We start from the raw sequence: 12,093 nt of genomic DNA on the forward strand, positions 1-12,093 counted from the left end.
GTTATTGACCTACATGTGCTACAATACCCACCATTCCAAATATTTTGGGACCCATCCAGCAATCTTAGACTCCTGTCTCCCTCCCTTGTCTCTTTAAAAGACCTTTCCAATACCTTGCATTTTCCAGCCTCAGGACTCCAAACTGGGCAGATCTGTGTTCCAGCTCCACCAGGAGTGGGACAGCACTATTTGCAAGCTGTCTGAATTACTTTCTTTAAAAGGTGTAAAGTGCCATGGGATCCTTGTATTCTCTGGCTCAGCTCCACATTGGGCCTGCTCCTGCAAGTTATGTATACAGTGTGTAAGGAATGACTCATGTGGTTTATGGCATCAGCACTCAGGCTTGAATAGTACAGCAAAGCTCCCAGCTAGGAAAGAAAGCTTGTATTACTTGAATTGTTTTTTGCTGTGGGGTCTTCTAACTAAGTTTGTAATTACAGTTGACTATTAACTATGATTGTACGTCTAAGCTGTCAATAGAAGTGACTTTAATTCTAGATTGGTTTATGTTCTAGTAGTAAATACTTGCTAGACATGTTATGAGACATGTTATGGGACAACTACATTCTTGTCTGACAAGTATCAAAAAATACACACCTTTTTATTTTTATTTTGAAATTATAGTGCAATGGGATATTTCTAGTAAAATAAAACCATTTTATTTTGTTCTTATGTTATTACATTTTTGACTTAAGATATATAAATCATGCTATTTTTATTCATTGGGGTTATAATACTGTCAAACAGAATACAAAATATTTCCATGTGAAATATTTCATACCAATTGAGTACCCTTCACTCTGATTCAGAGCACTAACAGTTGCTGACATGTCAGAACCTTCATCAGGACAGAAACTGGAGCTTCTGTCCAGCTTGTTGTCCAAGTCCCCAGTAATCCCCTGTGTAGGAAGCTGATAGCCAGGCACTTCTTGAAGTTTTTATCGTTGAATTTTGTTCTGAGTTGAGGAGCCATTTGGAACTTCTTGCTGGGAACAGAGTCTACAATGGTGATTTCTCTAACGCGGGGTTAGGAAGCTTTGCCCCCAAGAGGTTGGTAAACAAAGAAGAGTCTTGTGCAGATCCACAGTCAAAGTTACTGACGCAAGTGCTGTAGGGCAACTCCTGTTGGTTAACTTGTTTTTAGGGTTTTTCGTTTGTTTTTTTCTGTTCAGCTCATGAAAGGGATACATAGTTACTCCTCTAAAATGGTTTTAATCCTGGTAAACCCCAAAATGTTGCAATAAAACCCAGCCCAGGAAAGGGTGATGTGTGGTCAAAGTTGAATCAAGCAGTGTTGACTGAAGGTTCATCTTGGACTATTAGCACACAAGCCTCTCCCAAAAGTAACAACTCTGTAAACAATCTGCTTCTTCCTATGCTGTGTAGTAGGCAGTAGTGCAGGTGAATTTAGTTGCAGTGCTCTTTTTGAGACTTCAGGATATCAATTCTGATTCTGTGCATAGCATATTTCGTGGGTTCCAATTGCTGGTTTTATTCTGTTTTAGTTTTAGCTGGGTTTTAGCTGTTCCTGTGGTGCAGAATAGACAAAAGATGACACAGCATTCAATGAGGTGCTTAATCTGAGAAATCCCACTGATTTCAGTGAGATCAACTGCTCACTGATTTCACTGATCAACAACTTAAAATTAAGTACACAACTAAGTCTTTCCAAAACTGGGTTCTATATTGTTTAATAGGATTATAAAGTTAATAGGCTATAAGATCTCAGGAGTGATCTAATCATTCCCACTGTTCTAGGAGTGAAATAATACTCAGACAATTCAAACCTACCTAAGCAGTTTATCCTAGTACTTACGTAGATGCCTTTACTGATGACTTTTTGCTGTCTGTTTGTTCTCATGTCTTTTTCTGTACTTCAGGACTATTACTATTTGTCCCATCTTCATTGAGTTGTAAGAGCATCTGATTACTTTCCTCTTTGCTGATCTCTCTTTATATCTGGAGATTGCTCTTATGCCTCCTGTTGAGGCTTTCTGTACATTTAGTGGAAAAGAAAACAATTCCTCCTGTGCTTTATGGTTGTATATAAGCAGTATGCATGTGTGTGGGATGAGAAGTCTTCTGGGTATTACATTAAGCTTTTAAAGGGAGCTTTCTTTCCTTCCTATTTTGTTTTCTTTCTCTTTCTTTTAATTATGGTCTAACCTGCCTGCAGTGAGGGAGGCCAACTTGGCAATGTGTTCCATGGTTCTGGCCTCTTGATCATCCAGACTGGTGAACCTACTGGACCACAGGAAGCCTGTGTTGCCTGCATAATGTTTCCATAGAAGCCAGTTTATAGGAGGGGATAATTGCTACTGCATTTCCTTCAGTTTGGAGTCAGGATGTGACTGTAGCATACCTATTTATCCAAGAGCTGTGAAACGCGCTTGTCTTACTGTTTGGACACAGCCAGCATGAATCACCAACAGGACCAAAATTTGAGCCTCCCAGGCTTGCTTGCTCATGGCAGCCCATTCATTAAGTAGCAAGTGCAGTCTTGGCCACTGACAGGAAAAATGCGTGGAAGTGGCTGATATACCTCAGAATGGAGCTTGGGTCGGTTTGTCAGGGGATTTTACTGGAGCTGTTCCAAAGAGAGTGCAGTTTAACACGGTCTGTCATGCTTTGTTTCCCTGAGCACTAGGGCAGATCACTAAATATATGACTTTTGGCATGAGTAGAGCATAGAAGAAGTGAAATGGGCAATTGCCCTCATTGTGGCAATGGCCTATTTTGCCAAGTTTAATTTTACATGTGCGAAGGGGTCGGTAGCTAGATTTGCAGACAACCAAAACATGTATTTAACAGTTGGTTTACTTGTAAATGCCAAACCAGAAACAGTTGCGTAAAGTCCCTTTCTAAGTGCTTGTTTTAAGTTTGGTGGGGTTTTCTGGTTTTGGTTTGTTTTTTTCTTTTTTTTTTTTTTAAGTTAGACTTGTTGGTAAGTAATATTGAACAGCCTTTGCCTCAAAGTTCACATTTTATTGCACAGAACTTTGCAGTGAAGATTTTTAGACGTGGAGAAGGTATTTCTGCAAAACTTGCAGAGATCAGAATCTGTGGTGCAAAAATATACTTGTAATATGGGCAAAGGTAGTGCATAAAGTTTCCTTACTGTGTTCTGCCATACGGCTTTAGTTTTGACCTGAAAATTACTCATTTCTTGTTCCCACCTGTGCCATATAAATTAAAAAGCAGGCTACAAACATACATCTTAGAAATGCATCTAAATATTTTGTTCTATCTGGGATATAGGGTAGGCTATGTGATAATTCTGACTAATGAAATCCTTTTGGCTGAACTGTCATCCAAATTGTTCATTAAAATTTTCTTAAGATGGACATGTTTTGGTTGCCTGACTATTCCTTACTTTAATATAGTTACATTTGTTTGACTGACACACAGCTTATAAATGTTTCATTTGTAAATGGCTCTTCAGCTTTCTTTTGTGGCGTACATCACTAAAGAAATTGTCAACACATCATAAATAATATTTGTCTTCTATCCTTGCTGTTTTAGTTTTGGAAACTAGATTATAACAAAGTTTTAAAAAAGTAAATATAAAAAGGGAAAATGAGCTGGCAATAAACCAATATTTTAATATTATAACATTATAAATAGTAAATTGTTTTATGAAATTCCATATTTTCAATAGTTATTGCTGCCCAGCAGTGATTTTTTTTTTCAGTCTCACATGCCCTCATGTCTATAGGTCAAACACAGGGTATGTTTTCTTCAAGGAAGAAGTTACTGATGTTACAGAAGTTACTATTCCTGTCTGTGATGCAATGTTTTAAGTACTTACAGTTGGAGAGAAATTGTTTGAACAGGGTTGAATTTGGGAGCAAGTCAAGACTGGAAAACATGGGTCCTGTGGAGACTGGAAGGGGAGATTTTGTTTTTGTTGGTTCCAGTGAAATCAGTATCTGGCTTTATCTGTCAAGTTCCTAGCAGAAATGCTGTTACAGTGTTTCCAGTCACAGGGCCACATTTTTGAGTTTGGAGATTGTAGGACTTCTGGAGCAGTAAGCAAGTTCTTTTTGGTTGGATAATCTTTGTAAGATGAGAGGAAAAGTATGTATTTTACTTGCTGATTTAACATACCCTGTACATTAGGCTTGCTTACAGTTCTGTGCACTATATATGTATATATATATATATATGTATATATATAATTCTTTTTTTTTCATCTAGGTTACAGGTTGTTGAGGAGAAAAGTGAATAAAGGAAAGTTTGGCTTTGCATTGCCTTGTTTCTTTCCCTGCTCTTAGCTTGGAATGGGAGAATGGGGTTGGAGGGATTGAGTGTTGCTTCAGTGGGACTGATTTCAAGATAAGGAGTAGCAAATCCACCAGATGAATCACCTGAGCATGTTGGCTTGTTCACCTTAAAGGTGTGTTTGAAATCAGGCCTTGCCATGACTTTTCTGTGCTTGCCCTGCTGCAGACCTCAGCCTCTTTGGGTGCAGATTGCTCTGCCAGCCTTCAAGCAGAGGGTCCGGAGCAGTTTGCTCACCACTGTGCCAGAAAAATTTCTGCTGAGGAGGACTTCCTTGCCTGGCTTACAACCTCATAATGAACATTCCCACAGTCTGGGCAAACTTTCTTGAAATTAGTGATAGGAAACTGTTTCTCAGAGTCTGTCTTTTAATATTCAGTTTCTGTTTGTTCAGATTTACCAAGTCTCCAGTGTTGCTATTTTCATTGGATGGCTTCAGAGCGGAATATTTGCAGACTTGGGGTGGACTTCTACCTGTTATTAGCAAATTACGTGAGTAGTTTCTTTGTCTAAGAACTATTATGATGTCTTACCTGAAAAAAACACAAATGCAGCTTTCCTCACTCTTTAAAATCCTCACTCTTCTGCCATGAATATGGAAGTTGTTGCCCTAAAGAACACCCATGCACAAAGAACTTTAGGTATTGGAGAGTGGAAGGGCAAGAAAGAGAGGGCTTGAGGAAAGGGCCCTTTTGATTTTCATTGAAATCTTATAAGTTATAGCCCCTGTTATATTTAGGAGGGGGATTTTTTTTTTTTTTTCTGTGAGGTTATTATATTTCTTCAAAATAGAAGTAGATCCTTTTTACTCTGTAATACTTGTCATCTCATATTTAGGTGGAATGGCTTTGGAATATGGAAAGCATTTGATTATATTTGGAAAATGAAGACAGAGGAGGAATAGACTAAGAGAAGATGATATAGAAGGGCTGGTAGAAATGTAATGAATCCAGGAAAACCTTAATTTAGCAAACATTTCCAGAAGAAATATTCCCCAGCTTTTTTAGTGTCTTACTTGATTTGGTGGTGTCTAAATAATTTTAGTTACTTTTCCTGTTTCTGTTTTGGCTGCAGTCTGTAGAGAACTGATGATATTTCTTGTCTGAAAAATATGCCAATCTTCTTGACATTCAGAAATTACTACCTGGGGTGCCTGGTTTCAGTTTGACTAAAAATAAATCAGTAAAAATACTTGCTTTTTTACACGGTGGTTGTTACAACTTGAAGCATTCCAGAGGATAACAATTCGCAGATGTATCTGAGGTTTTGGGTTCCTTTTAGTTTTGTTCCGTGCTAGAATAAAATAAGATATTTGCAAAGTTTTCATTAGACACAGTTATAAAAAATGTAAACTGGAGAAAATTTCTGGGACATTTCTAGGAGAGGCTGGCTAGTACAAATTATTCTAGCTCTGCCTGAGATACAAGATAGAAATGTCACAAAGCATGTGTAGGACCTCCAGTCTGCAGTATCCACTTACACATGTGAAGTTTCTTCATTCTTTGGTCTGGATAGACTACAGTGGAACTTCTCTCATTGACTTCTATAATTAACTTGCGCTCCTCTTTGCACTGAGCCTATGACAAAATCTGACCACTAAGAAATACAAATATATATTTGTATCTTCATCAAAGTCATTTCACTTCTCCACAGCGACAAGGTTTTTTATGGTCAAAACGTATATTTTTAAAATATTCTAATACCAGAATGCCTAATAATGCATGTTTTATATCCAACAAAATACTTGTCCCAGTCTGGGGGCAAGTATTAATTCTGCATTATGCTTATGGTTCTAAAGTACTCTAGATCATTTTTTGGTAATATGCTAGAAGGGCTTTGCTATACACTGTGCTATGGAATCTTCAGTTTTCTTCTTTTTTCTCTCATAGTAAAAATTTGGTGAAATGCTCAGATAAAGCAAATTTTCTTTAGTAAGAGAAAAATATTCTCATTAATGAAATTTGGTGTCCCTGAGGTGTATATCCACTTTGAGGGCTTGTGGCTTCAAATCTCTTATCTGCTTTATGTTCCATGTGTCCAAAAATGGTGGAAGCAGTCATATTGCAAAAATAAACTAATATATGAGTTAGTAAATACTCCTGCAGGACTTCACTGTTCAGAAAAGGGTAATAAAATCTATTCCTCTGTGTAGACAGGTAACAATAGTGAATAAATTGCTTGACTATTGCAGAAAAATTGTAAAAAATAATTTTGGAGTTCGCAGCTATCCATTTATAGGACTATTAAATTTTCAAAAAGAGTTAAGAATGACAGCATTTACAGAGCAGTGAACAGCTACTCATATTCAGTAACTTATGGGACTGCCTGGTTCTGTGTTAAATTAGAACTGTGCTAAATGCCTGGATTTTCATCTTCAAAGCATTTGATGACAAGGGTAGAATTCCAGTAGATAAAAATATTGCCATTATTTGGTCCTGTTAATTCAGCCATGCTTACAGTGATATTTTGGTGTCTCCTTGGAGAAATCTGTCAGAGTAGATGCCTGTAAGACTATCATAATTTCACTTTTACCATGCTTTGTTATACATTTGCTCTTCCTGCTATTTGAAAGATGAACAATTCAGCATGGAGCTGAAGGATTTTAGTGAAGCCAGGAATAGTCTTGCTGGGCACGTGTGGTGTTCAGAGAAGATGTTTTCATATACAATTATGCTGTGGTATTTCAAGTTTTAGATAAGTGATCCTTTTGTCTTAAAACATCTTTATCTAATCCAATGAGCCACAAAGAATACTGATAACTCTGGTGGAAAGTCCTACCAAAAACCCCCTAGGATTTTTGGCAAAACTTTTTAAGTGTGTTTCTCTATTACTTTAAAAAGCAAAGCAAAACAAAACAAAACAAGCCAACCTCCCCAGACACCCACACCAAAAAACTAAGATTTTGGAAGACAGTCTCAACAACAGATTTGGAAGTAGTTGAAATGTGCTAGGTGTTTTCCAGTAATAAAAGAAGATACAAGTGATTATTAGTTACTTATAGAATGCAAGTGTGGGAGGTGAAGCCTGTGTGACTTGGGAGGAATTATTTTTCTGGCCTGGCTTCTTTTATCCTCATTAGCTGAAATGTATTATTTCAACTGAAATCTAATTGAAGCCCTAATCCAATGAGTTCAAAGTGCCTTGATGCAACACCTCCTATGTTATGAATCCTTTAATTTCTATTCTATTTATATTATGTATAATTACACAGAGTCAGTGAAGATGTCGCAGTGATGTTCTTCTTATAGGGTCATTAGTTTTGGTTCTGTAGCATCTGTTGAAGCAGTTTTGGTATTTTTTAAGTTGTCATGAAAACCTTTTTTTTTCTTTCTGAAAATTTAGGCCCACACATTTGCTGATAGAAATTTAGACCCCTTAAATAAGGTTTGCCCAGTTGTTTTGGCCTTACTAATGCTTCTTCATACTAGCAAATACTGTATGCTAATCTCCCTAAAGCCATATGATTTGTATATTGAGATAAAGAAAACTTTGACATACATCCTAGAATAAGGGCTTATTTTTTATATTTTAAAAGCCCCACAAACAAGAAAGGAAGACTGAAAAACAAGCAATGATTTGACAGATGGCTTAGAGAGCCAGGCACCACTGTGTCAGTGGCCACTTCACCTCTCCTCTGGGAGCACCCAGGGTTAAGTGTCTGGTTGGTCTCAAGCTGCAGACTGCATTTACTGCATACCAGGGCAACTTTGGAGGGTGTGATTTCTTTCATTTTTCATTCTTATCTGGACATACTTTTCACAAAGGCTGTAGGTTTTGCTCATGTGACCATTGCATTCAGCCATTAGGCATATATAAAATTTGTGTTAATAGGCTTTTAGTCAGCTTGTAAATGAATATGGGAAGAAAACTTAAGTCCACAATTTTGAAGACTGAAAACTTTCTGGAAATATGTTATGTTGGTTTTGGGTTTTCTTAATAGCTATACATTGTCTTGAGAGAAACTTGCAAGATTTTTATTTCAGTAATTTTGCTGACTCTCTTTGTTACTTCCTCTAGAGAAATGTGGAACATACACTTCCAGTATGAGACCAGTGTATCCTTCAAAAACCTTTCCCAACCATTACTCCATTGTCACAGTAAGAATTCTTGTATAATATGTTTCCACTACTGTTCATTATCAAGTTTTCTCCAAAGGAATAGTATATTTTGATGCATTATTAAAATAATTTGCTTTCCCTTCAGAATAGGAAAAATTATGTATTATATTTATGTAACTTAGGTTAACAGCTGTTATATAACACTACAGCTAAGTGGCCAGATCTAATGTTAGTAAATCCAGTCCTTCCAAGAGTAGCTGTGAAAAATCCTGTATAGCCAAAAGGTCCCATCACTTTACAACTCCTCATTTGTGTAAATATTTCCACTAAATTGCAGTTTCCTCTTTTGGAGTGGGAGCAACCTAACTGCTTTAAGTCGCCAACCTTATTCCACTTCATTAAAGTAGCCTGGCATGATGAAAAGAAGGGTATGAAATGAGAGGAAAGATTTGAGCATCATGCTGATAGTGGCTCTGTGTGATGGACTGTACCTAAGCCTGCATAGAAATGTCACAAAGCTGATATTGTAAATTTGACACTTCTTGCATGTAGGAGGGAAAAGAAAAATTGAGGTTCTCAACACAAATGCAGGGCTGGAATCCAGGACATCCTTTTTAGTTTCATCATGCCAAAACTAAAATTCAATCACATACTAGGATCTGCACTTTCTTATCTTCCCAATTTGTCAAGACCTTTGGTGGGAGCACAAGGTCAGGAATGAGGTGCTTAATTGTGTAATCCTGACAAATCTCCATGACTGAATATGCAGCTAAGAGTCCTTAGTCATGCCCAGCAACCATGTGAGGTGTACAGTGCAGAGCTTTATCTCCACTCCTCATTCTTGTGAAAAGTAGCAAGGTCCTAATCGTGGTGGTGCTTTATCCCTTATAAATGTAAAAAGAAGCTAGTCTGATTAAAGACAGAGCACAAAGTCTGCTAAAATCATCCAAGACCTGGTGCCTGCACTTCTTTGACTGCTCATGTAATGGTTTTCTAGAACTAGAGCTTTTGCTCATGTGATGGAGGTCTAGCATAGATGATTGCTTTGTCTTTGGTACTAAAGATAAAACAAATGTGTGAACTCAAACAGTGTCTTTCAGTTGGATCCCAAAAGACAGTGCCTAATATTTTTTAACTCTCACGGACAGTGCCTAATATATGGGAAGGTAGGGCTTGGATGCAATGAGAGATGATGCTGCTAAATTTGGCTCCTGAGCTACTGGTGGAGTAGAAGTCGCCAGCAGAGTGACTATTCAATGGATACATTTGTCTAAAGGACGTGTTTGAGTCGCTGGAAGGTTCTTTTTCTTTAGAGCATTGCAACAAAGCATACTCTCAATTACAGGGGCTGTATCCTGAATCTCACGGTATAATTGATAACAAGATGTATGACCCCAAAAGAAATGCATCCTTCACCCTTAAAAGTGAGGAGAAGTTTAATCCACAGTGGTACCAAGGCCAGCCTGTAAGTATTAATACCCTTCTGAGAATGTACATCACCCTGTTATGTTACTTAATATGGCTTGGGTGCATGTTGAAAGAGGACAGAGGGTAGTTCTAAGTCAGCCAAGAAGCATTACTCAGCACCACTAGGAATTGCTGTGCTAGAGCTGCAAAATAACAAATGAAACAAAATGTAACAGCTTTTGTTGAACTTAAATGGAATTTTCCCCAAGGAGAATGCTAGCTCAAAATAGCTAATATAGCTACCAGATTTTCATCTGTTTTTAACATGAGTGGGCTTGCAGTTAACTTCTGTGAGGAAATCAGCAGACCAATAAGATTGAGTAATAAGAAACAATAATAAAGGTTTATGCTCTGCTTAAATTACTTATGAGTCTAAAGATGTGCTTTTAAAAGAAATTATCTCAGCTTGATCATATACCTCTGGCAGAACTGATGAGATTGCCATGAAAATGAAGTGGCATGGAAAAATTTAAATGAGCACTAGCCTGAAGAATAGCAAGGGACCAGATGTAACTGTTTGATATATGGGGAAGACTGGGGTTTTTTTGGTTGTTGTTTGGGTTTTTTTTTTTGTTGTTGTTGTTTGTTTTGTTTTGTTTGTTTGTTTGTTTTTCCTTGAGGAAAGAACACACAGGTGTAGAACTTGCAGGCCACTGAGAATAGAGTGATGTACGAGTTAGGCAGGAAGCATGCAGAAGGAATAAATCTGTAAACCATGAGAGCAGCAGTAAAATCAAAAGGATTGACCAAAATGTTGTTTCCATATGTCAAGAGTGTGTGGGACATTGGTCCTTGGAATATTGCCACCCCTTCTTTTGTCACTGCTTTTGAGACATTTCCCGTTCCTGGCGTTCAGCCATGGTTCTACCGTTGCATTTCTGCTAACGCTTCCTACCTCTGTCCTGGCTCTCCGTGGCATTGCAGCAGCAGGGATGCGGGTGTTTGCCACAAGGAATCAGCCTCCCAAGTGTAGCTGCAGATACAATGGCAGGCAAGATGGACTGGAGTGCTGTGTGTAACAATTGGTTTCTGATCTCGCCGAAGGGTGTGCAGTTGGTCAGGGGGCGGTGGGCCTGGCAGTCTCGCAGCCGATTCGGTGACGGGCGCTAACGATGGCGAATGTTCTCCGGCAGATTTGGCTCACGGCCATGTACCAAGGGCTGAAAGCAGGGACCTTTTTCTGGCCTGGGTCTGATGTAGCAGTGAATGGAACTTTTCCAAACCTGTATGAAATATACAATAGGTATGTAAATGCCTTTCTCTTGGAGGAATATTTGACTTTAATGATTGCACTGGGACAGGTGCCAGAGAAAGCATACCTTTTTTCCCTTCTTTTCTAAATAATTTTGTGGAAATGGGGAAAAAAGGCTAGGATCCAATTAACTTTGTTTCAGTATAATGTAGAGCCTTTGTTTAATTATCTTTTCATTCCTCAAGAAATATTTTAATGGTAAGATGTGTAAAAAGCATAACCAGCTTTGAAGCTCCAGTGCTTTACTCTTTCTATTTATACAAACCTTTTGAGGCTGGTGTAGAATATTTCAATACAAACTTCTCATGAGTGAATGGATCAGGCTTTGATGTGATATTGTCTATGGAAACTAAAGTTTTACTTTGGACTGTGGTAAGCTGTTCCAATTTAAAATTATTTTCATTGAAGATTTTGAAAATATTAAGGCACTCATATTTTAGTCAGTGATTGCTCTTCACTGCAATTAAACATTTTCTGTTTAATGAAAATGTTTATCACCATTTATTTTATAATCTCAAATCTTGCCCAAGAAATCAGGCTTCTCATTTCTATTTTAGGATTATTTTCTGTTCTTACACCCTTCATACAGGATGGAATTTTTGATTCTTGATTTGCTGCCTATATTTTTTTCCCTAGGAACCAATGATGCACTGTTACTTGTACTTGTGTTAAACACTGAATACTTACTTAGTGGGTGACTAGTGTTGTTAAAGGTCAACGTGCTTATTGTTGGTCTACTTCAGTAATTGATGCAGGGATCTACTTTGTAACATAGTATGAGAAAATTTTATTCAACCTATTTAAATTTAAAATACCCAATCCCACTCCTAAACCAGGAATTTTTCAAAACATAATATAGGAATAAAAGCCTGCATGTGACTTTGCACCTTGATGCCAATTATTTGCTTTGTATAATAAGCATAAGCACTACTGGGAGCATTATTCTAATCATATTGGGAGCAATATTCAAGGGAGATTCAGATCAGGCCATAAATTCCTGTAGAGTCACAGGCAATTAGCATAGACAAATTTGTG

General features: G+C 37.7%; 1 protein-coding gene across 2 annotated transcripts in view; it reads left to right on the forward strand.

Moving 5' to 3' along the window:
- Nucleotides 1-12,093, forward strand: part of ENPP1 (ectonucleotide pyrophosphatase/phosphodiesterase 1) — a 52,871-nt gene that overhangs the window by 20,706 nt on the left and 20,072 nt on the right. Inside the window, exons 6-9 of one of the 2 annotated variants that reach the window (XM_041470112.1) lie at nucleotides 4,676-4,773; nucleotides 8,299-8,378; nucleotides 9,685-9,804; nucleotides 10,940-11,049. In XM_041470112.1, the coding sequence (XP_041326046.1) occupies nucleotides 4,676-4,773; nucleotides 8,299-8,378; nucleotides 9,685-9,804; nucleotides 10,940-11,049 (408 nt within the window). The remainder of the gene's footprint in view (nucleotides 1-4,675; nucleotides 4,774-8,298; nucleotides 8,379-9,684; nucleotides 9,805-10,939; nucleotides 11,050-12,093) is intronic. The other variant, XM_041470113.1, reaches the window with a different exon arrangement.

The sequence above is a fragment of the Pyrgilauda ruficollis genome, unplaced genomic scaffold (assembly GCF_017590135.1).
Source record: "Pyrgilauda ruficollis isolate IOZ18807 unplaced genomic scaffold, ASM1759013v1 scaffold24, whole genome shotgun sequence".
Classification (NCBI taxonomy): Eukaryota; Metazoa; Chordata; class Aves; order Passeriformes; family Passeridae; genus Pyrgilauda; species Pyrgilauda ruficollis.